Raw genomic sequence first — 27,153 nt, 5'->3', positions numbered from 1 at the left:
CTAAGTTCGGGATTTTTTTTTCATTAGACATCTGTGATCGATCCAAAAGCGGTTTAATTACATTATGTCAATAAGTTAACGGGTGAAGAGCAGGTCTTTCTCTCTGTGTGTGTGTGTGTGTGTGTGTGTGTGTGTGTGTGTGTGTGTGTGTGTGTGTGTGTGTGTGTGTGTGTGTGTGTGTGTGTGAGTGAGTGAGTGAGTGAGTGAGTGAGTGAGTGAGACGGTGAACAGAAATCCCCCGCTTGCTTTTTGGTTACAACTCTTCACTCAACCTTAAACATTTGATTACTGATGTTACTGATCACTTTCAAAGGGAAACTCAATGTAGAAAGAAAGGCCTGGCAGTACAGCAACACAGCAGACACGCTGGCACTGTTCACACACACACACACACACACACACACACACACACACACACACACACACACACACACACACACACACACACACACACACACACACACACACACACACACACACACACGCTGTCAAGGTGAAAACATCCGACACCTCCTCAGCACAGGAACACTTTCCCTCTCAAAGTGAGGAGGCAGAAAAATATACGCAAAAAATATCACAGACTTTAGTTTTCTATTGAAGATGACTGCTGATGTAATTAATCAAAGCCTCTCTTCTTGAGTCTGCTGGCTCCTGCAGTTGTAATTGGATCATCTTTGTGCCACTCGTCTGTTGAGGTGTCGGATGGACGTGTCTGCTGTGCAGATGTGAACCTGGTGCACGTCGCAGGAGTCTGATGACATTTATCTCTTGTTTACACACCTGCACGCACGTTAGCCTACATTCTCAGAGTCTCTATTTCAGATAAGATTGTGACGGCTTCACCAATACAGCCGATATGCACCGCTACTTTTAGCCTGCAGGAGCGTTTGCTCGGTCTCCACGAGGCGGTTTTACTGCTGTGGGTTAGACTCGTGCCAATCCTCAGAGACTCATAGAGGAAGACATAGAGATCGTATCAGTTTCCTCTAAACATTACGGCCCTGACTGACTGCTCGGTTGCCCTGTATTGTTAGCCTGCCCTTTCCGTTTTAATAGTCTGTGCAGGGAATGACCACAGACAACAGCGCTGCTGCCAGCCTTGCACTTCCTCTGCCTCCTCTCCCTCCTCTCCCTCACCCCCCCGTTCCCCTCCTTTAGCCCTACTCATCTGTCACCACGCTCAAGTCGCTCAGGCCTTCGGCCTCAGAGTTGAACTTGGGCTTGGGCCGCCTGCCTGCTCCCATTTGGCCCACAAATCAGGCTAAAGCCAGCACACGCGCAGACATGGACGTACACACAAACTGTAGGCCAATGCTGTGTCCACACGTGACAGCCTGCTGCTCTGAGGCCCTGCCACATGCCACTACTCACAAGCTTGGCAGCGTAGCCTCTTTTCAGTTCACTTGATGGTTAAGCAGATACTCCTGTCAAGAGCTGTCGGACCTTATATCTGCTCCTATTTCACTGGCTGCTCCTAAATGTACATTTAAAGCTGGTCTGCAGCAAAGCTTTTAACAGTAGGTGTTATCTGGTTCTGTGAGAGTCATACATACTGAGTGTGTCTGTGCCACGGTGGGTGGGTGGAGGGGGAGGGTGGGTGGGTGGATGTGCCAGGAGAAAAGACAGAAGCAGGGACAGGCCTGAGCAGCCTGTCTGTAAAGCCTGAGCTCTAATTATCAACCCGTAGAGCTGTAGGGATCGAGGGAGAAGAGGAGGAAGAGCGAGGGAGGCAAGTGCATCTAAAAAAAGCATAATCACACCCCACAGAGCAAGCTTCTGCTACAACACCGATTTAGAACTAGTGGAATTTCACAAACGGGGCATCTCTCTAAACTAGGTTTAGTTGTGTTCGTGCGCGTTAAATGAAGGGACTTATTAACATGCATCACATCTTTTACTTGTTGCTGTGAACTGAGCAGACTAAGAATCAGCTGACCCGCATTTCACTACAAAGGATAATCAGCCAGCTAACAGACCCGATGACTATTTTTTTATTGTCCGTGTGATTTGAATAGTTTACCTTTGGAAATGGAAAATAAAGCTCTCGTTATACGTCAGGACTAATTACATAAACGTGGGCAGTGTTCACGACCAAGCTGATGACGAGACTCATATGATTTCTTTGTCTGTTTTTGCTACTTAGGGAATCATCTAAAAGATCTTGTAGCAACAGCATACACAATAAAAATGACTCAAAGTATAAAGACATGCATTTATAATTTATTATTTAATGTATCAAGCTCATCCACTGCACGCAGCTACCAGCTGCATTTGTACATTATGTACCCATGTCAGCAAAACTTGATTAATAGCTTAAGTTGCTAGCAGTATTGCAAATGACACGGAGACAGCCGTTTTATTATGGGAGGTCACAAGCGATGGAATCACCCCGCAATACGATATCATCACAATACTTAGCTCATTTTTGCCGTTTCAAACACTTTGCGATATCCGAGTATTGTTATAACACATATTACAATATATAGTACTTGATTTTTTTTTTATTATTATTTTTTTTTTAAACTGAAAATGATGTACCTACAGACAATAAATACTTTTTTTTTTTTTTTTTTTTTATCTCAGAATAAAGTTATCAATCCGTTCATCTCACTTCAGTCATTTTTGTTGCAGCAGAATTGGATTGTCAAGCAAATGTCGTAGATGCTGCATGCGCATGATTAACTTATTTTCTTGCATGATTAAAATGTCAACACTATTGTTAATGTATTGATACATTATTGCCATGCAAAATATTACACTGCAACAATTTCTTACGATTATTTCAGAAATGATTACTCGTGTATATGATATTCATAAATTTACATGCAGCTGCATGGTTTAGAGTATGTGTATCTTATTTTTTTTTTTTTTTTTTTAATTCAAATCTAGGCACTGGTGATGAAAAAGAGGTAAAGAGAGACTTGGCTCAGATTTAATTGGGCTTCATATAAGTGGATTGCATTGTTATGGATGCATCTAACCAAGGACATCAAGGGCAAGACATGCAGCAATTTTGAGAACATACTACACATGAACAAGTGCAAATGTATTTTCAGGTGCGAAGTTTGATAATTGTCACATTCCTGTGCTTTTATCTCTTACTTTTTTTTGATGATCCACTTTGCCCTTGGGTGCCCTGATTTCCCCACTACACCATGCTCATTTCCAGGCAGAAACAGACCTAAATATTCATGAACTGATGGCTCAGTATGTTAGATGGTACAGCACTGTCGGCTCACTGGCAGGATGGAGGAAGTCTGTCTTGGTGTCACTGGGTTCCTTGCTTATTGATTTCCTTAAAAATGCTCTTATTGTGAAATGATATGGCTCCGCTAGATTATTTTCTTCTTGTCTCTATGATTGATTAGATCTATTATGCAGGCATCTTGTCTGGAAGGATGAGTGTATTTGGGACGTGGAATTGTCTTCTCACTTCCTCTTGGTTGCACTTTCTGTGTTAATGGAGCCTAATTCATTAAGCAGCAGGGATACCAGCATGCAGTAAAAGCTGTGTTGCAAACTATGGGACTCCAAAAGAATGGTAAACCTCTTCTCTGTGTGTGTAGGCATGAAAATTAAAAAAAAAACCAAAAAAAAACCACCCTCTTCTTGGAAGGACAGCTGCATACGCCTTCTGCAAAAACTGAGTTGGAGGAAATGATGCACTGGGCTTTTATGTACAGATGAAAATGTTTGTGCATGTGGAGTTGTGACAGTTTTTGCTTTCCCTCTTACCTTCCTGCACATATCGCCGTGAAAATATTCCCTCTTCTCCACTCCTGACTGCTTCAAACTGCTGTGGAGCTGCCGCCGTTCACCTTATTGACCTTCAGGAGGGTCTGAACATCAGCGGCATGTTAAGTGATGGTGTGAAGGGGGCTGTTAGTCATGTTCCCTCGACGACAACACAAACGCATGCAGACACACACACACACACACACACACACACACACACACACACACACACACACACACACACACACACACACACACACACACACACACACACACACACACACACACACACCATTGTCCCTCTGCAGGCAGTGCCACTAACCTCTGCTTGAACAGCCAACCTGCTGAGTGAAAGCAGTATATATCGAGCTGCTGTGACATGCAGCTGTTACTGTGTGTATGTGCTCAGCCCTGCTCCCTCTTGGCTCCGGATCAATAGTGTTGCTCGCAGGAGGCTTGATGAGAGAAAGTGAGAAGCGTGGTCAAGTCTTCAGCGGCATTGCGTTAACGAAACAGCAGCGACTATAGCTTTCTGGTGATAAATGGCTTAGAAAAATATGCCACTAAAGTTGGATGTAAAAATTGCCCTTTTTGTTATCGTCAAACGGCACTAAAAAAAATGAAATACAGGCGCACAATTCACATCTTGCAACTATCCTTCTGCTTTGAAATGTTGTAGGTACAAGATGGTAAATGGGTTTATCTCCCAACTTGTTTACAGCTATAGCCCAGACTAATGTCTTCCTCTCATGTGGCAATGCGGCGTACTACAGTAAATAAATGGTGAAAAAAAAAACAAGTTGCCTGAAAGATAACGGCTTCGACTTTGACGGTGTGAATGCTCTTCAGGTGCATATCTCTCTGTATACCGTCTGTACTAAAGAGGAGACAGAGGCACAGCTTAATGGGCTGTCACATCCCTCACTGCTCAGCTCAACACACTGACCCAGTTCAGCTGCCTGACTTTGGTGCATTTGCGGCATGCTTTTCAAATGCATCAACCCCTGCTTCTTCTGCGAGGCGAAACAGAAATCATGTGTACGTGCAGGACGTGCGTTATACAGCCAGTGGCAAAAAGAATGCACTGCAAGTTTCATCATAAAGCACAGTAGAGCCGTAATAAATAAAAAAATTAAAAAAAGACGTGCATTGTGCAGCGAAAAGGCCGAGACTCTTGCATGTACGCCGCTGACAATGACGAGATCTCTTGAGTGTTGCTGTGAGGGAGAAGGACATTTGCGCTGCTCTCGCACAGAATGAGAGCAGATTTAGAAGCGAGGCTGGCGGGGCTGTTGGGTGTCAAAGACAAGGCTTGCAGTGCTGCAGGCAGCGACTGGCAGAGTGGTCACAACTGTTGTGTTTCTGCCGAATGCCACACACAAGTCTCACATGTGTGTACCTTTTATTCACAGTCTCACAGGACTCTTGAGACCTTCCCTAATCACACCGTTCTGTACCGGGACCAACAAGCTCAGTCCATCCTGCACACGTGCAGCACTCGACACGCTAAGCAGCCGCTCCAAGAGTTGTTCTGTGAATGTTGTCATCACAAATACTTGATTTCACAGCAGCGTTTCTCAAAAATTGGAATGCAATTCGAGGAATTTTAGCAGAAATTGGCAAATCGTGGGGTAAAAAATGTATTCTCTTTTTTTTTTTTTTTTTTTAACCCGAGAGTCACACACAATCACGTGCTATGGTAATAACCATACTGCACATCCCACATCTAATTATAATAATAATGATAATAATAATTAAAAAAAACAATATAATTTATCCATGGGGTCAAAGTTACAAAACTATTCCCGAGTCAACAGACAGACTGTGACTGTAATATGAAATACATTGGCTACATGTAAATTATGTTAATTCAACACTTTCTGGGCATACAAAAAGGATGCAACAATTGAACAAGTAATAAAACTCATGTAATATACCACATACTGTATGATTAAACTGATGCAGGGAAAAGCAACGATTGGTTGTCTAATTCTCAGGATAAGGCATTTCCCATAAGCCCCGTCGCTATTCTGGTCGGCTGTCATTTAGTCTGGCTTGATGATGATTTTGGTTTTGGTTTTGATAAACCAAGTTTTATTTGGAAAGGTTTTCTTTGTGCTGTAATGCCTTCAGCAGAGCTTCTGTTTAGTAACTTTAATGTGCAGAAATCGTGGGAACTTGCAAGCTCCTGCAATTATTTCTTGGAATTTGCATCTATTATTGTAGTTGCTAAATTTTGGAGTTTTCTGGACAAACTAACTAATTCTTCTTGTTTCTGTCTGTGGTAGTTTGCGCCTCACATGGCGACAGAGAAGAAGTAGTAAGTAAACATGTATACACAGCAAAGTCAATTAGATTAGCAGTCTGGGGCACAGTGTCTGTCAATGCCAGGTTCTTACTGTGTTTCCACTCAATAGGGCCATCTGGGATGTTCTACCACAGATCTGTCATGGCTACCACAGATTAATAAATGATGAAAATGTCATTATCAATCCTACATCGAAAGCTGCTCCAGTGGAAAAACAGCTGCTGTCACAGATGTTGCTCATGAAAAGGCGAATGGAAAAGTTTCAGACGCATTTTGACCAGAGTTTAACAAAAAAGTCATTTTCTACTTTATGTGCACGGGATCAATATTCCATGACTCGGATGTTGTTGTTCAAATCTTTTCCATGAATGATGTAATTGATTATTAGATTATCAAAATAGTTGACATGCGGATGCAACTACCTCATCATTGCAACCTCAAGTATCATTACTCCCTCCACTGCTACTCATTTTATTTAATTTATTCATCTTTTAGAAATGATCTTATTGTCTATTAATGCTGATGGACTTCTATTGTTCGTACAAGTATATCTGCTGTAAAATGGGGTTGAGGTGAAGAGGGAGAGAAGCGTAGATGAACAGCGTGAGGAGGACAGAGGACGGCACGTCAAGTAGAGGTGGTGGAGACCTGTTTTCAGGGCCACTGGCGACAGGAATATAAAGGGTCAGTGCAGGATGTGGAATGTGTTGTCACATGCACAAATACGCATGTGTGTGAGGACACACAAATGCTAATACGCATTGTTCCCTTAAGTACTAAAAGGCCTGAACTGCTCTCTGCAAATGTCAAAAGGCGATGCAGTGGGATGAGTCACATTTAGCTTAACGACAACACATCCTCTCCTACAAGCTCCAACAAGAGGCGTTCTCCGCTCTGCCACTCTGCCTCTGTTTAATTTCTGCCTCCTCCTCTAATCCTTGTCGTGTCCTGTTGAAGTCTTCTCCATGTGATGCTGAAACATATGTCCGCCCACCCTGTCATTCCCAGACAAATACACACGTGTACCACATCGCCGTATGAATGCATGAATGCTATCCTGTCAGCTGTGTACACATTCCCTGGACTTAAACTTAAGGAAGCATGAGGACTCGGCCAGGAGGAATTATGTCACCGAACACAACACGGTCCAGCTCCGCTCGCTGTCAGAAGTGCATAGATGTTCAGAGCAGAAGGGGGGGGGGGGCTCTTACATCAGGAGCAACGGCTAGTTAGGATTGGCTAAGGAAAGCAGTGACTCAGAAGTGACTGCCTGTGTTTTTTTTTTTTTTTTTAAATGCCATAGCTGGAGATGTGGGTATTGTACAGAGTTGTGAAGGGAGATGTAAACTGGTTCAGGATGTTTGAGATCAAGACTGACAAGCAACTCGAATAGAGAACAAAGTGACTGACAGCAGGCAAGCAGAAACCTGCCGTGACCAGGGGCTGTTTACAGACAGATCAGCACTTAGACAATGACACACAGGCTATAGACGTGAGCACTGTCTATTAGTCGGTGTGTGAGTTGTTGTTTCTGTTTCTCCAAGCACAAAACTGCGTTGTTCAAGGCAGGTAAATAAAAAGAAGAAAAAAAACTCGCCAGAAGTGAAACTCTGAGACAGATTTTTTTTTTTTTTTTTTTTCGCAAGATGTAATTCTTATTTTTAAGAATCGACAGGCTTATTTCAGCAAAGGTTTCAAATTGACCTCTGTGGAAATCCTAATCGACTGTTTGTTCTGCTCGTGAGCTTTGTACCCACATCCAGCATGATAACAACCTGGGAAGGGATGAGGAGATCTGAGCCACCAGCTGATGGCTAAAGGCCAACTGCTGTCTGTCAGCATGCAGCCCATCTGAAGCCTAAGCAGTCTAATACACACAGACCTTTATCCCTTAGAGTAGTGAGACACCTACTGGCTAATGTGAGTCATGTAAAAAGTCTGGATTTACTCTTGATGCATGAGGTTGGTTGCAATCAGTCTGAGATATATTGGAATTAAAACTGGTTCAAACTGGTGTTTACAATGAACAAAATGATGCATGGAAAATATACTTTAATAATCAGAGTCAGCTGGACATGTCTGACGTCTAGCCGTGTCAGGTGTGATGGATATTTAACTAGATCCATCCTTTTCCTCCTCAAATACCAATTCTGATACCTCAACTTGGGATACCTGATGATGATGATGATGTGGAGTACACATTCAATACCTGCGTTCTTATTTCCCAAATTTAAAATCGGCATGACAAAATGAAGGTATCTGATAGCCGAAACACTGAATTTCAAAACTAGTAAATAAACCGTAAATTGTTAATGTCATGGCAGAAGGCTGATCTATTTAATGAGGTCCGTATCAAAATGATACGGATTGTTATATTCCTACACGTAATGGTATTATATTGTTGTTGCTCTATTATTGATTACGGTGAACAATAAGGATGCAATTCTACCATACTAACCATATAATGTAATGCATATGTATGGTTTGTTTAACTTCCTGTCAAACTGTGTACACATCTGGTGTTTTATCGAAGTGAGCTCACGGTGAGCAGACTCTCAAAACCGGCGGCTCAGAAGATCCGGAGAAAAAGTTTCCATGAGAGCGCTGCTCACAGATCTTGTCCTTGTCCTCCCGGCTGCTGATTTGTTATACACGTGCACAAATCAGACCGGCTATTGGACTCCTATTAGATTTTTGCTACTTTACGGCTGCGTGGGTTTTCCTAGCGGTCAGAGCAGCCATGCTGCCGTTTCTTTCCCGTCTCACCCTTTTCTCTGTCTTTTTGTTCTTTTCCCTTCCACACAGATAGCAGGAGGCAGCCCCAGAGAAAGACAGTGCTCCACACACAGAGACAGGAATACTGAACAATAGGCCAACCTCACTTCAAGCAGTATGCACATCTGACACACATCTGGTAAGTACGGCCATGTCTGTGCAAAGACGTGTCGTTTTTTTTTTGTGGAAGTGTGTTGGTCGGACAGTAATGTGTGTCTGTGTGCGCCCGCAGAGTTAAAATGTTAATTATTTTTTAATAACCTGACGATCTAATTGCCGAAGGACATAGTTGCAGATAACACCTTGAATATGTATTTAGTCCTTTCTTTTTATATTAAGAGGGCATCACCAGGTTGATGGGATGCTTGTATTTTTTTTTTATTTTTTTTTTATGTACGTGTGCATTGGCTCACGTTAATCATAGCCTATGTTCTAACTTTGAAAGAAATTGCAGCATGCCGTAGCTGTAGGCAAAACTCCCAAGTGATATGTTACATAATTGTCCAGGGGTAGATCAGACAGGAGGACAAGATACATATAGGTATTAGACTAGGAAGTAAGGTAATTACAGATGTATGATTTCACAAACAACAGACTCCAACTTGTAAACACAGACCAGCTATTACTTCCTGTACAATTATGCGCTACTGTCAAACAATGCGAGGGAAGTCGACATGATGTACCGACGTTTGCTCTCGCCTTGGCAGGATGCAATTGTGCAAGGCAGCTAATGGCTCCTGAAAGCACAGACCATATAAGCTCGAGCCAGCCGCAAAGATAGGCAGGCACACACGCCCCCCCCCCCCCCGCACACGCACACACACACACGCACACACACGCGCACGCACACACACACAGGCCTGCATTATCAAGTACACAAGGAATGCCTCTGCCGGCCTTCAGCATTCAGAGCAGCTCCTTATTTTTCATCACTGTCTCTCAGCGCGCTTTTGGCAAAGAATGGTCTCAGAGGCGTTTTCAATGCCGAGCAGGGAAGAACATTTTAGCACATTAGAATATCATCTTAATAGGATATCACCCACAGTTTCAATTGAAGCTCGAGTTTTACATTCGCGATTCACAACTTCATTAAACACTTAACTCATCTGTTGATGTGTTTCCATCTGTTCACACGGGCGTATGTAGGTTCAGACTGGGATTTTAAAAGACATATGTGGACATTCAGTTTGTGTTTTTCCAGATACAGTAATTAATATAAAGGAAGAAATGTCAGAAGTGCTTCTTTGAAGCTCAATTCAATTTTATTTAAAGTGTGGAATTACAAAGCAACATGGTCCCAAAACTCTTGACAATTCAAAAATAAATAAATAAACAATCTCACTAAATCATCAATGTTAAAGACACATAGCAATTTAGGCCTATAGCAGCATAACTAAGGGATAGTTCAGGGTCACCTTAGCCATCCAAAACTCTTAAGATTTATGAAATAGGAGAGTTTTAAGCCTAACTTTAAAAGTAGAGGGTGTCTGCCTCTCGAACCCAAACTGGGAGCTGAGTCCACAAAAGAGGAGCCTGAAAGGGTTCAGCCTCCCATTCTACTTATGGAAACTCAAGGAACCACAAGTAAGCCTGCACACTGAGAGCTACGTGCTCTGTTGGGATCATAGAGTACCATGAGCTCATTGAGATATCAGGAAGGGCTTTGTATACACGAAGGATTTTAAAATATTATTCTTGATTTTTACAGGAAGCACATTAAGAGAAACTTATGAGAGAAATACAATTTCACACAAAATATAGCTATGGCATCATTTAATGCTGAAACTATTTTTTTGATTTTTTGATTCAGAGAAAAAAAGCAGTGACAGGGTGGAGAACTAATTTAATTATTTAAGGAATTTATCAAGAAAACAAACATTGGATTTAGGCTTTAAGAAAAAGAACATACCACTAACCAAGTAAAAATGCTTATTTACTCATAAATCAGCCCCTTCTAATCCCTGGAGAGTTTTAGGATGTACATATACTGCGCTGTTAGCCAATTGACAAAACATTGAGTGGCAGTATAGGTCAGGTAAGCTGTTTAGTGTTGTGGATCTAACAAACCCCAAACCCCTTTCACCAAAGAGCTTTTCCTAATGCTCAGCCTAAGCTCCTTCTGTCCCGTCCTGTCTCTGGAGTGTAGTAAACACAGTCTGTGAAAGTGTGTGTCCATATGGCTCACAGGCCCGCTGGGACAATAGCTGAAGCCGTCAACACTCTTGCTCACATCTAAAGTTCAACCAGAACTAATTTTCTGAGTAGTAGCCTGTGATGATGAAGTGGCCCCGGGAATATGCAGAGCGATTTATTTGAACCAGTAGGTGGTGCTGCTGCTCCAAGCTGAGTGATCACTAGTATGGATGCAGGTTATTAAGATTAGAATGTGGTGCAAAATGTACTTGCTGTCTTACATTTTGTGTGTGTGTGTGTGTGTGTGTGTGTGTGTGTGTGTGTGTGTGTGTGTGTGTGTGTGTGTGTGTGTGTGTGTGTGTGTGTGTGTGTGTGTGTGTGTGTGTTCAGAGGGCTGGGTGGGCTTTGCTGAAGCTGAGGATGATGAATGGTCTGCTGCGCTAGAGCTAGATGGTGTGGGAATGATGGACCTCCCTAATGGCCAATCAGGCATCACCACCACCGCTGCAACACTGTCTGAGGTGAGGCCACACCCACTTGTCTTTCTAAAATAGGCCCTCATGGATGCTGCTCTGAGCATCTTTCCACACTGAAATCTTCAGTGTGGGAAGATGCGGTGGCAGGATTGAAAAGTGTTTTTTTGTTTTTTTTCTAACTGAAATATAAAGTCAACACATTTTTCTGTGCTTCATGGTGGTGCATTGTCAGCACTTTGTTTGTGTACCCCTCTCAAAACCTTGTATGCCTCACCTGACTCCTTCACTTGATGACCTTGTTCTTAACAGTGCAGCCATCAGTCCTAACACTGTGTATGTTTGTGTGTCTGCCAGAGGAGCAGCAGCTCAGAATCTCTCAGTGATAAAGGATCTTCAGAGCTGAAGAAGAGTTTTGATGCCGTTGTGTTCGACGTGCTGAAGGTCACTCCTGAAGAATATGCCGTAAGTCTGTCTGTCACACTGTCTCCTCTTCTGTCTGCATATACGAGTGTTTAAAAACAAAGTGTTCAGTAAGCACAAATGCGATATGCTGATGTGAGACAGGAGGAAATGGGATGATAGAGGAAATGGGGTCAGAGTTTGGATCAGTAATAATTGATGAGGCTTGGCAGTGCAAAGCACAAACTTTCCAGTGACATCTCTGAACAAACCTCCGAAAGAAGTCACATTTCTGATGTATTGGCTTTCGGTTAATGCTCAGGTTTTCCTCATAATAATACAAACAAAAGCGTTTTCTTATTCTTGTCTGTAATCTTATTGAAATGCTTTGATGTTGTTCCCTCGTTCTGCCCCATTCAACCACAAGAGGGCACTCTCTATCTTATTCTTTTCTTCAAACTTCTCTCCTTGCTTCATCATTTAAAGGTGCTTTCAGTAAAACAAAAACAAGTCTTTGGAGTAATGGGTTGTGCACTGTCACCAAGCACACAGCTTATCTAACAAATGCAGTGTTTCAGGTGTTGAATTACTATTTCACTGACTTACTATATGACAACATGGTATCTGTGGAATTTATTGTGAAATACTTTTCTTAATATATTATATATAAACAAAGAATCTCTAACTACTGTTGTGTTTGATCTCCTTCAGGGCCAGATTACGCTCATGGACGCTCCTGTGTTCAAAGCCATCCAGCCAGAGGTGAGCTGCTCTTAGATCTGCAGAGAAGAGAGGAAGGCTGACATCATTATATGGATGTGATTTTCCAAATTGATTGTGAGAAGTCAAGCAGGCTTCTTGAGTTTCTTACCAACAACTTTCAAATTATTTTGGGGTCATGTCTGAAACCATTTATTATGATCTGTTTTGTTATGCAACAAAACAATACATTTATCGCAGAAAAAAAATTTGAAATATACGGTAAGGTCCAAAAGTCTGAGGCTACAGAAATAAAATCTGTCATATCTTCGTGTAGACCTGGAAATAATTGAACAGTTGGAGGATTTAGAAACATTTAAGTTCTGACACGTAAAATGAAGACCAAAGATTCTGCACTGTCGGCAATAACATTTTAGCAAATAGTGGCATTGATCACATTAACCTCTTTGTACAAAAGGCCAGTTTTCCTTTAGTTGTTTTTTCTTCCGTGGAAGCAGAGTTAAAATGACACACAGGAGGTTTTGATCAACCCATCAAAGGCTTGTTCAAGTAATTCCTTTTGAAGCCATTGTTCACCTGTTATAAATATGTCTGTGCCTCAAGTTTCCAACAGAATATTGCTGACTAAGCAGCATTGTGATGGTATGAAACATGGCATCAGAACTAAGTTGTTATTATAAGGAAAGAGGGGCTTTGTCAGCATCAAATTACTGCTAGACTTCCTAAAGTGACAGTTTATGGCACTCTAAACTTTTTTCCAAAGCATGACCTAGTGTACTTAAAGTGAGCACTTACTTAAAGCTTTTTTCGCTGAGCAGTTGAAAAACAACTTCGTCACAGATACACAGAGACTTTAAAAGTCCTGTCGAAAGAACTCTGTCTAGTCGTGGCCTCGGAGGAGAAATAGTGACTCTAAATCGCTTCTCAGGAGGGGAAACAAAACCAAGCACTTGAGGTGGGTTATACCAACATTTTACAGTCGATGGTGGGGAAAAGAAAAGTCCTATTTGAATTAATCCAATCAAGAGATTAGTGGCAGTAACAGGTGGGTGCATCTAAGGAGATGAACGAGAGAGAGAGAATGATACAGCAGTGGCTCAAACCCACAGTGAAACATGGTGGTAGAAACATTCAAGTCTGGGGATGTTTTGCTACTCTGGAGTTGGACACCTGCAAATTACTCTCCATCTGCTGTCCATCACTCTGTTTCTTTACTCCCTCTCTCACAAAGTGTCCATGTGGTTTCTGTCCCATCACCCTTTACTCTGAGCTGCTGTGATCAGAGCTTCCACACAGAGCCACATATTACAGCTATGCAGAAGACTATCTGCATCTCGGCTATTCTTTCACACCTGGTGTTTTGCCTGGTCTTTGAGAAACAGCCAGTGTAATCTCATGTAATCTCCCCTTTTTCACAGCAGGCATAGACAACCTATGTTTAAGGTTGGCCACTGTGGCCTTATAAAAGCAGCTCACAAGCCACAGCCCAGTGTGGTATGCTACAGTCTGACTCTGGCTGTCGCATGTGTGCACCCCTTGCTTGCCTCAGCCAACAGCACAGACACTCCTTTGGTATGATATTATCACACCCGCATCTTGATTTAATTAGATAACGTTGTTGTAGTGTTGCATACCCTTTTTGAGATATGCAAATACCTGGTTGTGTCTGAGCAATGGGAAAAAAGCGAAAAGACTGGTGATTACAGGCGTTTACACACCTGAACGTTTGAACCGAGATCCAAACCGAGGTTCATGTTTCTATTAAATTGTATTAGGGATGGGAATTTCAAACAAAACCCCTATTCGAAATCTGCTCTGCACTATTTGATTTTTCTTCGAATTTTCGAGGCGGAGGAGAAAAATGAATGAACAGATTCATTTTGTTGCCACCATAACTTAAGTGCAATACTAGAATGCATTCTCCTCGTGCTGCTAAAATGATTGTCACCAACAAATAAAGAGGCGAATACTGCAATCAATCTCGAAAGCCTTTGCGGCTCCATTTCTGGAGCAAGCAGTAAGATAAGCGATACTGAATACTTCAAGCCGAAGTTCAGTCTGATCCACAGCAAGGCCATCTCTTATTGTCGGACTGAGTTTTGGTCTTTCGGTCGGTCCGGACTGTGGTCCAAAGAATTTGTAATACTTGGTATTTTGGTTCGGACCAAACTAGGTAGGTGTCAAAGCACTCCAAGTTGCCAAGTGGCTTTCATCAGGCCTTGTCTGAAGTGGGAATGAAGAACGATGCAGAGAAAGTGAACAAGAGGTGGCATTTGGAAAGGAGTCACTGGTCCAATTGAGGGGGATGAGCTGAGAAGGTGATGAAGGCTGCAGTCTGCAGGGAGAGAGGGAGCAGAGTGTACAGTATGCACAATGACCCTGCAGGATCTTGGCAGGTGGCAGACTGGACTAGCGATGCCTTTTCTGCTTTTGTCTCAGGAACACTTTGTGAAAAAAGGTACATGGCTAAGCCTGAACTGAGCTAAACTAGAGTTTCCACTGCTGTCAGTCTTCCTTGCCCTCCTCGCAGACAAATGATGGGAAAAGCAGGCGCGTGTGTTCATGCGTGGCTGCTGTTTCACTCCGTTCACTGTCTGCATCGGAAAATATTAAATAACTTGCTCGATTCCTTCAGTTGTGAAATTGTGTTTTTACTGACATCCAGCCTGTATTTGTCTTTTAACCCTTTTAAATGTGGTGTTACAACAAGATAGAACAACATGCACACAAAGCTAAAGAAGAGCTTACTGATAAACAGGGAAAAGCTATGGCCATAACCAGGGGGTTAAGAGGCATATTAATATTGAACAAATACCTTTTTTTTTTCCTGCTTCATTCTCTTGAGATGAGCGAGTGGAAAAAAAGTTAAAGATTGTGTTGGTTTCCATGATGTGATATGTTGTAATTCTCACTTAGTTTAATAGTCTTGAGGGAGTCGACCCTCATTTGGATGTGATATGTACAGGAGACTTTCTTGTATTTCTAAACTCCCGACACGTCCAGATGTTCTTCAGATGGTTTCATATTGATATTTTTGCACAATAACAAACACTAGAGGTCAGATTTTCCACCAAATTGGTTCCAAGTGTTCCTGGTTTGTGGTAGGGATGATCTAGAATTTGCTATAGCACTGTGTGGATGCCTTTACAGCAGAATTACAGTAGGTAACCCAAAGTTGTCGTTTAGTTTTATTAGTGCAAAAAGCTTTCATATTTAAGCTGCTGCAATCTACTGCTCTCCTGTTTCCGCTGTTCTTCCAAGACTGGAGTCATTTCATGATAACTGCACAGACTACTTGACATAGATGAAATAACCATAAACTAGCTCAGAGTTGGCCTGTTTGTGTTCCGATTTTTATTTTTCCTCTCCTCATTAACACATCATAACCATAACCAGATAGTTGTTGAAATGTTTTACATGCGAATATGACACATTAACAGGTATTCTGGCGTGAATCTGCAAAATTGCCCCCAGACAAGATTGCAGTAGAGCAGATGATCTCATTAACTGAAATGTTCCAATATTGGAGCAGATGTATGCAGAGAATCCTGAAATATCCAGCCAAACCCTTTGGATGACGATGAAAAGATAACGGTCTGTCACAGTAGCAATAAAAGATTACATGAGAACTGTGGATGGATACAGCAGTGAGGAGATGGTACAAAGTCTGGCCAACGCCTCTGGGCAGGAAGCGTGGTTCACTCCCACTATCTTTTGTTTCTTCCAGACAAGAGGCCAATACTTCTCTTTGATATCAGAAAGGCCTCACGAGAGCCAGGTTTTAAAAGATCACAGTTGAGCGCGAGTCTCTCTGACACAGCAGACCAAATCTAAACACATCTGCTTTTCATGATGCATAAGTGACAGCTCATCCACTGCCATGCATGAGGGATGTTGTAAATTACTTCCTCCATGCAATGGACCCTCGTCAGTACAACACTCATGGTTCTTGTCCCGGAACAGTGTACATAAAATGTTTTAGCACAGAGCCAATGAGCAAAGCATTGTCAGAGTCTTGTACTCTGTTTGGAGTGCAGGTATAACTTGATGGGAGCACCAGAAGATATTTCTCTGATGGTAAAATAATCTATACTTCAGAGCAGGCTGATGTTTAATCCACAACCCCCCCCCCCACACACACACACACACACATACATACATACATACATATACACACACACACACACACACACACACACCTTCTCCCATGTGCATTGTGCGGAGCTCCGTTCATGCACAACCGTAACTTCCCGAGTTCACCTCGTAGTATGGATGAACAGCTGACAAAGAAAATGAAATGATGTGTAAAGTAAAAGAAAGTCAACTGTGGAGGAATGGTGATGAAATAAAAGAGAAATGGGGGACTTTATTTTTTCTTCCTCCTTTCTCTGTTACTTTGTCCCACTGGGCTTTTTCCAATTTCATAATCAGACATGCAGCTGGTGATCTACAGCTGGATGTTTATGAAACGGACACTGAGAGAAAAAGAGTGACTGAGTGATGCCGAGGGGCTTCAGGGGGAGATGGTGTCCTTTTGTTTCTAACACACAGTCATGACCACAGCCAAGTAAGTAATTTAGTGGCTTTGGCTGGCAGGTTTCTCTCTCGGCTCTCAGGGAACAGCTATCGGATTGCATTTTACGTACTGCTGAGAAGTATGCGAGTTCTTCACGTCTGAGCACCCAGAGTTGAAATCCTCTGAACAGATTGAAGGTCTCATGTGAGTCATAGAGACGATGATGACTTGTAGTTGGGGGCTGGTTTCTTTTCACATTCTCAGGTCTGTCTCGCCTGCAGGCTTTATGCTTTCCAGCACTGATTGCGAGATAAAACACGTTTACTCAAATATTGTGTTTTCTGTCACACAGCCACAAGTGGACTAGAGGAGTTTGAAGTGTTGCACATGGCTCCTCACGGTCTGGACATGTTTTTTTTAATTTTTTTTAGATGGGACAGTAATTTCTGCATAACAAACACATGCGCAGACGCCTCCCACAATACAGCCTGTCAGCATGACGGCCTGGACTTACTCATCATGGTGAAAGGTGGAGAAAATAATGCTTTGGCAGAAGAGACAGCAAACCCACAGTGATAAGTTTTCCACTGTCAAAAAGGATTTAGTCCACCAGCGTTACAGTATCTTCTTGGTTATGTTTTATTGTTGTTAAGTGTATAACAATGATAATTACGCTAATATCATCTTCAGCAAATTGACGATGATATGTACTCGCAGCAACATGCCTGATTTGGCTTTACTGTACTGCCATAAGAAAGACATAAAATACGTGTAGTAAAGGTTCATATACAGTTTACATGTATTCCTGGAAAAGTCATTCTTACCGTGGTGTGCACAGCAAGATACTACAGTCTGTCGGACTGAGACAACAATTGTCTGTTTTATGCGTCTTCTTTTTTCATTCCTCTTTTTCTGTCCTGTTCTCCTGTGTTCTGTCATTTTATTGTTTCACAAAGCACAACTGTGTTCGACCAGCGGCATAAATATGGCATAACGACGCTATCAGTTTAGGGTTCCTCCATCTCGCTGCATCCTCATCGGCAAACAGACACAGCTGTGCAGACTTTCCATCGCAGTGCTTCCTGTCATCCTCAGTAAATCTTATCTCTTCAATCTCCTCTTGCAGTGACCTTCCTCTCTCAGACTCACTTCCTCTCCTCCTCATCTTCTCTGTTTTTCCGTCCTGTTCCTCATCTTTATCAGCCCTTCCTGTCTTGGCCTGTGGCCTCTAACTAATGTTCCCAAGGATCCCAACACACATGTACAATGTAGAGAAAAACAAAAGAGTCGCTGTGGTATCTCACATGAGCTCATCGCAATTTGTGGCTCCACTGCAGCTGGTTATTTTATTAAGCTCGTACTTCTGTTTATGTAATACTTCTAACAATGTGGTTGTAAAGTCTATGCTTTTAAACAAAAGCAGATTGAAAAGATAATGAGATGCATAAACAGTCATTTTAAGATGGAGATTAGTGAGATTTTAGGGTTATGTAAAGTTTTGGTGTGGTTAACAGTGGTATAAGAATCTAATCTGTGCTTGTGTTTCACTCCTTTACTTGTTATTTGTCGTTAAATGTAACTTGTAGGTCACTTAAATGTTCAGCCAGAGATGACATCAGTTTTCTTTGACAGCCCTCATGTTAACTATACATACCCACCAGTGTAGATGCAGCCAGCTTTGAGCCCCAAAGGACTGTGCTTTAATGAAAACGCTGCACAGCCAGACCAGCATGTGGAAATGACAGGCTGTCTGTGGTTTGGCGTAGCAGGCTTTTTCTTTTTTCTTTTACTGAACTCTTTTATTGCAGAATTTAAAACTCTCTTCTTCCCAGAGCTGCCTTTCTCCAAAAACCCAACTGTTGTCAGATTTTTTTTATTTTTAATGCTGCTTGCAGTTTGTAATGCCTTAGTGTGAAAATAGGCTATAAAGGCATACAAAAAACAAAGTAAATAAAATCCTAATATATTTCTTTCTGCTGAGCCCGAGGATCAGCTTCCTGCTGCTTAAATATACAGAGCAACTGGACTACAACGCAACAAAACCGAAGAAAACCTGCGGTCCGCCTGCTCGTGGATTATTTAGAAAGAGTCAGCCAATCACAAGAGACATTAATGTGCCTTAAATACACAGACACAAAACAGCTTGTTGTTGGTAGAGCTCCAGAGAGAAAGACAAACTAGGAAATGCAAAACTATAGAGATGATTTTTGGTATTTGAAACCACAGAAATATGTTCTTAGTGTATGGATACAAAGGTTGCAAATAAAACACTGGAAAAGTATGAAATATTGGACCGTTAAATGACTTCAGCTTCAAGCCCAGCTGGATGGACAGATGGATGGATGGTTAGTGTAGAGGACGGTTCCAGGTGGTCTCGTGTTGAAGGCTCAGTGCAGCTTGTTGAGATGTTGTGGTCGTGCTAAGCTCGGGACACGTATGTCTGTCTGTGTGCCTCTTCACGGGTGTACCGCCTACCTGGGTGGTCAAGCGGTGGTCCGAGCTGTGAGACGCACAAATGCACCCACCCCCCACGAACTATGGAACGTCTTTGTTTTCGGAATTGTCACCAAAGTTATGTGGAAGCGAAGGAGACGAGAATGATTGACATGATGGCAGGATGAAAGGAAGCGCTTATTTGAAAAGGACAGATGTTAAATAAACTCTCTCTCCTTGGTGAGACAAGCTAGAGTCTCCTACCCTTTGGGTTTAGTTTCATCCTGTGACATGGACAGCACACCTAAACACACCGGAGGCTCCACACAGGCTAGTAAACCTTGTGGGAAGTTGCTGTTGGATCCTTTCATCCTTGCCCTACTGTGGTCCTTTTTCCTTTTCTTGTATCCTCATCTCGAGTCAGACAACATAGACCCCAAGGTATCACCTTGCCCACGCATGAATGTCTGCTTTTAACATCTGTATTTAATACATTGCTTTTTTGCCCCTGCTCACTGACTAATGACTCCAAGACCTACCGCTGAATCAGCACAACGTCTCTCTTCAAGTAGTTGTCCCAGTGTGGCAGTTCGGGGAGCTGCGATCAGTTGGTTGGAGGTTGTTGCTTCCAGACAGTCAGATTGGCTCACATGGGGGTATTGTGTGTGGGAGCCGCAGGCTGATTCAGCTCTTCATATTGTAGCCCAAGTCAGCCGGGCTGGCAGGGATTAGGAGCGCTTGCACAACATTTTTCCTACTGTTATGTCAGTGTCCCTGGCCTCTGGACAGCCTGCGGGGGCCAAATGAGGGACTGGGTTCCCCTCGCAGTGTCTGTGTGGTCTCCATCTTTACCTCATCGCTGAGGACAACAGCTGAAAGCCAAACTGAGTTCAGCCTGGTACTTGGAAAGAAATGACTGTTTGTGTGTTGTTGGAAATTTCTGTGTTCAAGTTCCAAAATCACCACTTCCTTTTTAATGAAGTGAACTGAAATCACTATCATATCTGCTGCCGCTACAGCTGCTGCTGTTTTGGAAGCTTTTTACAGAAAATCAACTTATGACAATCTCAGTAATTCAATCATTTTAAAGTTAGTATGCGGTCAAAAAAACGCATTTACTAATTTCAGTTTCTTAAATGTGATGATTTGCTGCTTCTCTCTTGTCATTATAAATAGCTTTGTCTTTTTGACAGTTGGCAATAAACATCATTATTTGGCCTCTGGTAAATCAATATGATTGAACCTTTGTTATATTTGACATTTTGTTGATCGATAGCATTACACTGTGGTGTGCTCTGGTGTTTTATTTCACAGCAAATTGCATTTTGTGCCCTGAAATGAACCCTTAAGGCCCTTAAGGCTAAATGACCAAACAAGGAACTGCAATGATTACAAGACAATTGACAGATTAATCGATAATGCAAACAGCAATTAGTTGCAGCCTGAAACACTCATTTTGCATTGCCCTTTTGTTTTTACCTGGGTTGAAATTTGTATCGTTATATTGGTTTGTTTGTTGTCTCCTGTTTTGGACCACTTCCTTACCCACTTTATCATACTCATATTATCCACATTACTGATAATAATTTATATTAAAAAAAAACTACTGTAAATATTTTGAGAAAGCATCAGCAGTCATTCCGATAACTTTGTCACAAGTGATATCAAGGTATTCAGTCAAAAATATTGTGATGTTTGATTTTGCCTGTATCAACCAGTAGCATAGCTTACACTGAGGAAGAACGTGTTCCTGCATAACTTGACCTGTTTGTTTTTGCAGTCATTCATTAATCTGTCTCCGCCTTTGACTGAATTATCTTCATCCTCTTTTTACCTCTTCCTCCTCATCTGCTTTTCTCTCCTGCCAAATCCTGCTCTCTACCTCCTCCCTACTCAGTTTCCCACAGAGTGACCTCTGACTACACTGAAAAACACATTCAGTAAAATGCTCTGTGGTTCAGTACATCATCTTAATTTCCCTAATTGTTTGTGTGTGTTTTTTAGGAGCTGTCAAGTTGTGGTTGGAACAAGAAGGAAAAGCACAGCTCTGCTCCAAATGTTGTGGCTTTCACCCGCAGGTTCAACCAGGTGAGACTCGTACACCGTGTGCACCTATGGGCCACTCGGTACAATCTGCAGTTTCACCCAAAAGGAAAGAGGGAAAACAATCCCTCTTTGAGATTGATGAGCCTTGGCAATTGAGGAATGGAGAGAGTATAGCTCCTCTTTCCATCATGTCCTCTGCCTTCATCCTCCAAGTAACAAATCATCACCCTACCTCTCTCAGAAAGCTGTGCTTGTCATGGCAGCTCGTAATAATCCACGTGTCCTCCCTACTAGCCATGTAGTCATCATAAATACTCCCCAGGTAAAGCCGGTGTGAGGGAAGGCAGCTTATTTTGTCCTTAGCTGGTCCGTGGTTCTGGCATTCATGAAAGTAATAATGTGCACGTGTAAGAGGGTTCTTGGCCTGCTCCCTCGGTGTCCTGTGACATCATCAACAGGAAGCTGTGGGTAACGATTCAAGAGGCAGCCATATGCCCTTTAATCCACTTCCAGTGTTTTTGCCAATCTCCTTTAAGACCCACTTTGCTGCCCTCCAGTATAAATATGAGATGATCTACCAAGAATGTGTTGCTGTGGAAACTTCTCCATGTATAGCACATCCCAAACGGTGATTCAAGATGTCAGCTGCACACACTCAGCTGCTGGGAGCCAAGGAAAATGAGCTTTTCGGATAATGGGACTGGGACTGGGAGGGCAGAGAGTCCCAGAAAGCCCCTTTACATAAGCCGAAGCCATATTCTTCTTCCTTCAGCCCTTGTTTTGTTGACTCTGAGCTTTGGGAGCCAATGAAGCAGAAAATAATTGGCCATTCTCTTTAACACATTATGATAAATGCACAGTAATCTGTTTTATTAGGTTTTCAACCGAGACACATCAGCAGCATTTTTATTCAGTAATCATAGAATCAAAGGTTTAATAAAGGCTTAATGATTATAACTAAATAAGAATACACTATATTCTGAGCATGTTTTTTTTGTTTGTCCTTTTCTCAACTACTGGAAAGGCTTCAGCATATCAGGGATCACTGTCAGTCAGCTGTCATCTCCAACGTGGGCCAGATCTTCATCTCCATCCCGTCCCTTCCTCCCACGCAGGCCATTAAATTGGTTGAGCCACAGCGATCAGCTTGTGGCTGGATTAGTCTGCTTCTGCTTATTTATGATTATTGAAACGCTGGGGTCTCGTAGCTCCATCTGGAGGCCTTGATGCGCTCATAAACACAGCCTTAAAGACATGATCTTTGCTTCAGGACACAATATTAAATCTGTCTGGAAAGCCCTCTAACTCAGACATGCACACGCGTGCACGCGCTCGCACTCACTCGTGAATACACCTATGTGGAGCACTGTCGTCATGAGTGATTTCATCATCACTATGCCGTTTTGGACACCAAAGCAGATGCAGACACATTCTCTGTAGTGAACCCCAAAGGTATAGTGAGTTTGGAGACATGCTTTGTCCAGATTGACATCAGATATCAAGTTAGACCACTGAGGGAACTAAATGTGAAGCGGCAGCATGTTTCACTCCCAGATTGGAGTCACGTTTTTACAGTTCCTGGAAAGTCTTTTTTACTGCACGATGTAGGGGAAAGATAGATGTAACAACCTTTGGGAGTTTTTCATTTTTAAAGTAGGAGCTGCTTCTTTACAGGAGGTCACTGCCTCAAGGCAAGAGACGCATATTAAAGTAGAAGCCAGTGGAAGTCGGGGTCAACCATCTGTGTGTCTCTTGTCCATTTTCATCACTCCCTCCATGCTTCTCTACATATTACCTCACCTGAAATGGTGAAAATTAAAACCGTATGTTTCCCGTATTAGCTCATAGATTGAACTGAGTTTGATGTGTGTATCATGTGTTTATAAGAAAAGACAGGGAGTGACACCAAGAGTAGCCGGAGGAATTTATCTCCTCACTCCTCAGCTCTTCACCTCTTCCCTTAAGCGAAAACAAGTCTTGGGGCTATTTCCAGGAAAAAGTGGGCAAAGACAGCTGTAGGTTAGAATTTGCTCACAGAAGCTGCCACACACGTACACTCGATTTATAGACGCATACAAAGAGCACACCTAATGGTCTGCGGCTTTAATGGAGGAATGTTGGCATTGGCAAAAACTGTTAATCCAGGAGAGGAAGGAGGAAAGAAAAGTGAGGAAAAAGTGTTATTGTGTCAGAAGAAAACATAGAGATGGTCAGTCTTATCAGAACACAATGTGCAGACAGCTATGGGCTTTGAAAGCCCTCGGAGCCCTGCGGCGTTGAAGCTAACTTCCCCTCCCATTACCTCCTCTCTTCACTCACTCGTCTCCCTTTTCCTCTTTCCATTCCCGCTCTCCCCAGAGCTTAAACACTGATTGATTCATTGACTTCTCAGTAAGTGTGTACGTGTAATCAGAACTTTGGCTTCCAAGCATTCTCCCTAAAGAGGCAGATTTCCGACATCGCTCTCGGTCTGGCCAAGCACTCTGAACACACACATTCGCCATCTCGTCCTCCTTTCCCAGTTGACGTATTAGGAGTTATGGTGTGTGTGTGTGTGTCTGTTGTGTAATCAGCTGGATTCCAGTGGATTTTCCTCTGATACTCTGAAGATTTAGCGAGACAGAATTCCTCGTCTCTCCTGCACCAAACCTGAAATCCTCTTCATGTTTCAAAGATTGTAACGAGATAACAAGTTTTCTGTATTATCGTGGTTCTGTTTGTGGCGAGGGTGTGAGTGTTGCTTGGTGCCGTAATCCCTGTTTGTGTGCGTTTTCTAGACGAGTTTCTGGGTGGTTCGAGAGATCCTCCATGCGCAGACGTTGAAGATCAGAGCTGAGGTGCTGAGTCTGTATATTCGCACTGCCAAGGTACACACACCCAAGCACGACACGACTTTTATTGTTCTATCCCCCTGTGAATGTTTGCAGTATAAACTCAAATTAATGCTCTGTATGTGCTGTAACTTTTCATAGAAACTGTGTGATATTAACAACCTCCATGCAGTCATGGCTGTGGTGTCAGCGTTACAAAGTGCTCCCATCTTCAGGCTTACCAAAACATGGGCGGTGAGTATGTTTACCCTCCTTTTGAAGGCACATTTTGGTTTATTAGTAGAGCGCTGTCAATAAGCAGGAGTTTCACGAGATCTCCACCAAAACACTGCACACGTAAACAACGGCCTTATGAAAACTAGCACAAGTGACATGACAAGAGGAATGTCAGAGTTAAAAATAATACAGAACGAGAAGTATTTCGATCATTCAGAAAACCTTAAATTCACACTTTTGCATGAGGAAACAAATAAGAGAATTTAACAAATATATTAAGAGCTGCAAGAATAAAAAATGAATTATGTAAAAATGCTGACATGTTCTGATTACAGCTTCCTTAATTGTGAATATATTCTGTTTCTGGTTTGATTGACATGTCCGTAGTGCAGTCAAGTTGACATTTTGAACTCTTTATTCAGTCGTAGACAACTGTCCACTTGACAGACCACGTGTGTGTGTGTGTGTGCGTGCGTGCGTGCGTGAGTCAGTGTTCTCAGTTAGGATGTAGACCTTACATAATATAATAATGATGCTTTCTTTAACTCTAAAGCTACAGGAGCTTCTTTCAGGCACTCAGTGAATGCTTCTGCTGTCCAGTATATAGCACACACCCACACACACAGACACATACACACAGACACATACACTAATACATTCTTGATCTCTGCAGGTATAATTGGTACTCTCCGCTCTTGTCACAACCCATAAAGTCCTGTGTCAGCAGATCAGCAACTCTGTGATCGAACACTTCTGTGCTGCTGCTTTTAGTTAAAATCTCTGCAGTGCAGCCCTCATGCTGTGGCAGATTTAGGAATTGTAGCTCTCACAGAGGGACAATGAGACGCACACAAACATGGCTTTGGTAGCTGGCCCTGTTGCTTTTTCAAGAGTACAGTGTACAGTATATTTTGACTCTCGTGTCCAATTTGCGCTTTCGGTCGTACTTCTAGTGGTTTTTAATTGGTGCAAGATTTCTGAATTTAATTTCCATATTAGTGACTGCAAATCACAGCCAGAGATTACCAGTTATTTCACTTATTTTGCAGTAAAATTAATCAACAATTAAGGGTTGACTATTGCAATTTTGAGTTGGCATTTTCATCTTCTCTATTTTTATCAAATATAACTTAAGATTCAGATGTTAACAAGAGAAGGTGGAAATCTAGCTGGCTGATGGTTTGTTTTCAGACGACCAACTAGCCAGCCGCCAGTGCTCACAGACAACACAGTGCTGGACACCTCTGACTGGGTTACACTGTGAAAATTCCATTTTGCCATACATTTCTCTGCTCCTTGCCTGATTCTCAGGATATTCTTCTAGTGTTTTTGTGAAAAGCCTTTGGTGTATATCAGATTTGACTTCTTCGCCTTTGTAGCTGAAATCTCAATCCCGCTGTGTTTCTCCGAGCCCCGATGTGTTGCTAATCCCGTCTTGCAGTATAATGCCCTCCTTCTGTTCCCTCAATCATCTCTCTCTCTCTCTCCCTGTTTACCTCACAGTTACTGAGTCGGAAGGACAAGGCGACGTTTGACCGGCTCGACTACCTGATGTCCAAAGAAGACAACTATAAACGCCTGAGAGACTACATAAGCAGCCAGAGCATGGTCTCTTGTATACCATACCTAGGTAACAGACACAAACACACTGTACGCGCACACACACTCAGAGAAAAGCGCAGTATTTGAAGGCTACCTTTCAATCAGCTTCTTATCTTCATGAGCTGTTTACGAGCTAAAGATGAATCGAGCATCTGGTTTTAACAAAACAGACGGCCTCTGTGTGTGTTCGGTGTCACTATCTCATGGATTACTCACTACGACAGTCATCAGTCACTCATGTTTTATTGTTTGTTGCTCTAGTCAGTTCTTTTTCAGTAAGCTGCTTGTTTCCAGTGTAGCTGTTCTTCGTACGCCATCGTTTCATTTTCCTGCCTTTTTTATTTTTCTCGGTTTCTGCGAATTGAGTGAATGTTGAACATAAATTTGCTGCTCTGTTGTGAAACATCTCTGAGGTTCGTTTAGCCAGAACAAACACATGAATCAGTAAGAAAAAAAAAAAAAGTGTTTTTCCTTTCCTTAAATATTTATATTCACTCTTTCTTTGGCTCCACAGTATGACATCACACAGGAATCCCTTATGAGTTGTGTGCGAGGAAAACGCTCATGCCCATGTGCGTGATTTTACTGCTGCACTGTTTGTTCTTGTTTTTCTTGATGACGACTGGATGACTTTGATGTTCTTTGCTGCCTCAGTTTTTTTTTTTTTTTTTTTTTTTTCCTCTTAGCATCATAGCTACTGCTGTGTGTTTTGAACCTAGTTGCACAAACACAAACACGGAGGGCTCGACAGCCTGTTTTTCATTAAAGAAACCTATAACTGCCGTTTTTTTCCCCACCATGCTACGTCATGGAAGTCTGAAAGTAGCAACAGACCACGAGACAAATGCAAAACTAAATGCTGTGAAATGGCCCCGATTTGCCAGCTTAGCTGTATGTCCTCATTGTGCGTATGTGAATCAGAAGGAAAGACTTTTCCTTTGCGAAGTGTTTGTGTGATGTGGG

The 27,153-nt window shown here is 42.4% G+C and overlaps 1 protein-coding gene across 5 annotated transcripts in view; it reads left to right on the top strand.

Moving 5' to 3' along the window:
* Nucleotides 1-27,153, top strand: part of ralgps2 (Ral GEF with PH domain and SH3 binding motif 2) — a 71,948-nt gene that overhangs the window by 10,151 nt on the left and 34,644 nt on the right. For 4 of the 5 annotated variants that reach the window (XM_069694782.1, XM_069694787.1, XM_069694784.1 and 1 more), the window contains exons 2-9: nt 8,849-8,957; nt 11,342-11,472; nt 11,782-11,889; nt 12,538-12,588; nt 21,500-21,583; nt 24,319-24,408; nt 24,514-24,606; nt 26,092-26,218. In XM_069694782.1, the coding sequence (XP_069550883.1) occupies nt 11,413-11,472; nt 11,782-11,889; nt 12,538-12,588; nt 21,500-21,583; nt 24,319-24,408; nt 24,514-24,606; nt 26,092-26,218 (613 nt within the window). In that variant the 5' untranslated portion in view covers nt 8,849-8,957; nt 11,342-11,412. The remainder of the gene's footprint in view (nt 1-8,848; nt 8,958-11,341; nt 11,473-11,781; nt 11,890-12,537; nt 12,589-21,499; nt 21,584-24,318; nt 24,409-24,513; nt 24,607-26,091; nt 26,219-27,153) is intronic. The other variant, XM_069694786.1, reaches the window with a different exon arrangement.

This window comes from Brachyistius frenatus, unplaced genomic scaffold (genome assembly GCF_029030835.1).
Source record: "Brachyistius frenatus isolate BFR_SWC_R1_liver_20210118 unplaced genomic scaffold, ASM2903083v1 Contig_18, whole genome shotgun sequence".
NCBI lineage: Eukaryota > Metazoa > Chordata > Actinopteri > Embiotocidae > Brachyistius > Brachyistius frenatus.
This window is presented reverse-complemented; position numbering and strand designations above follow the sequence as displayed.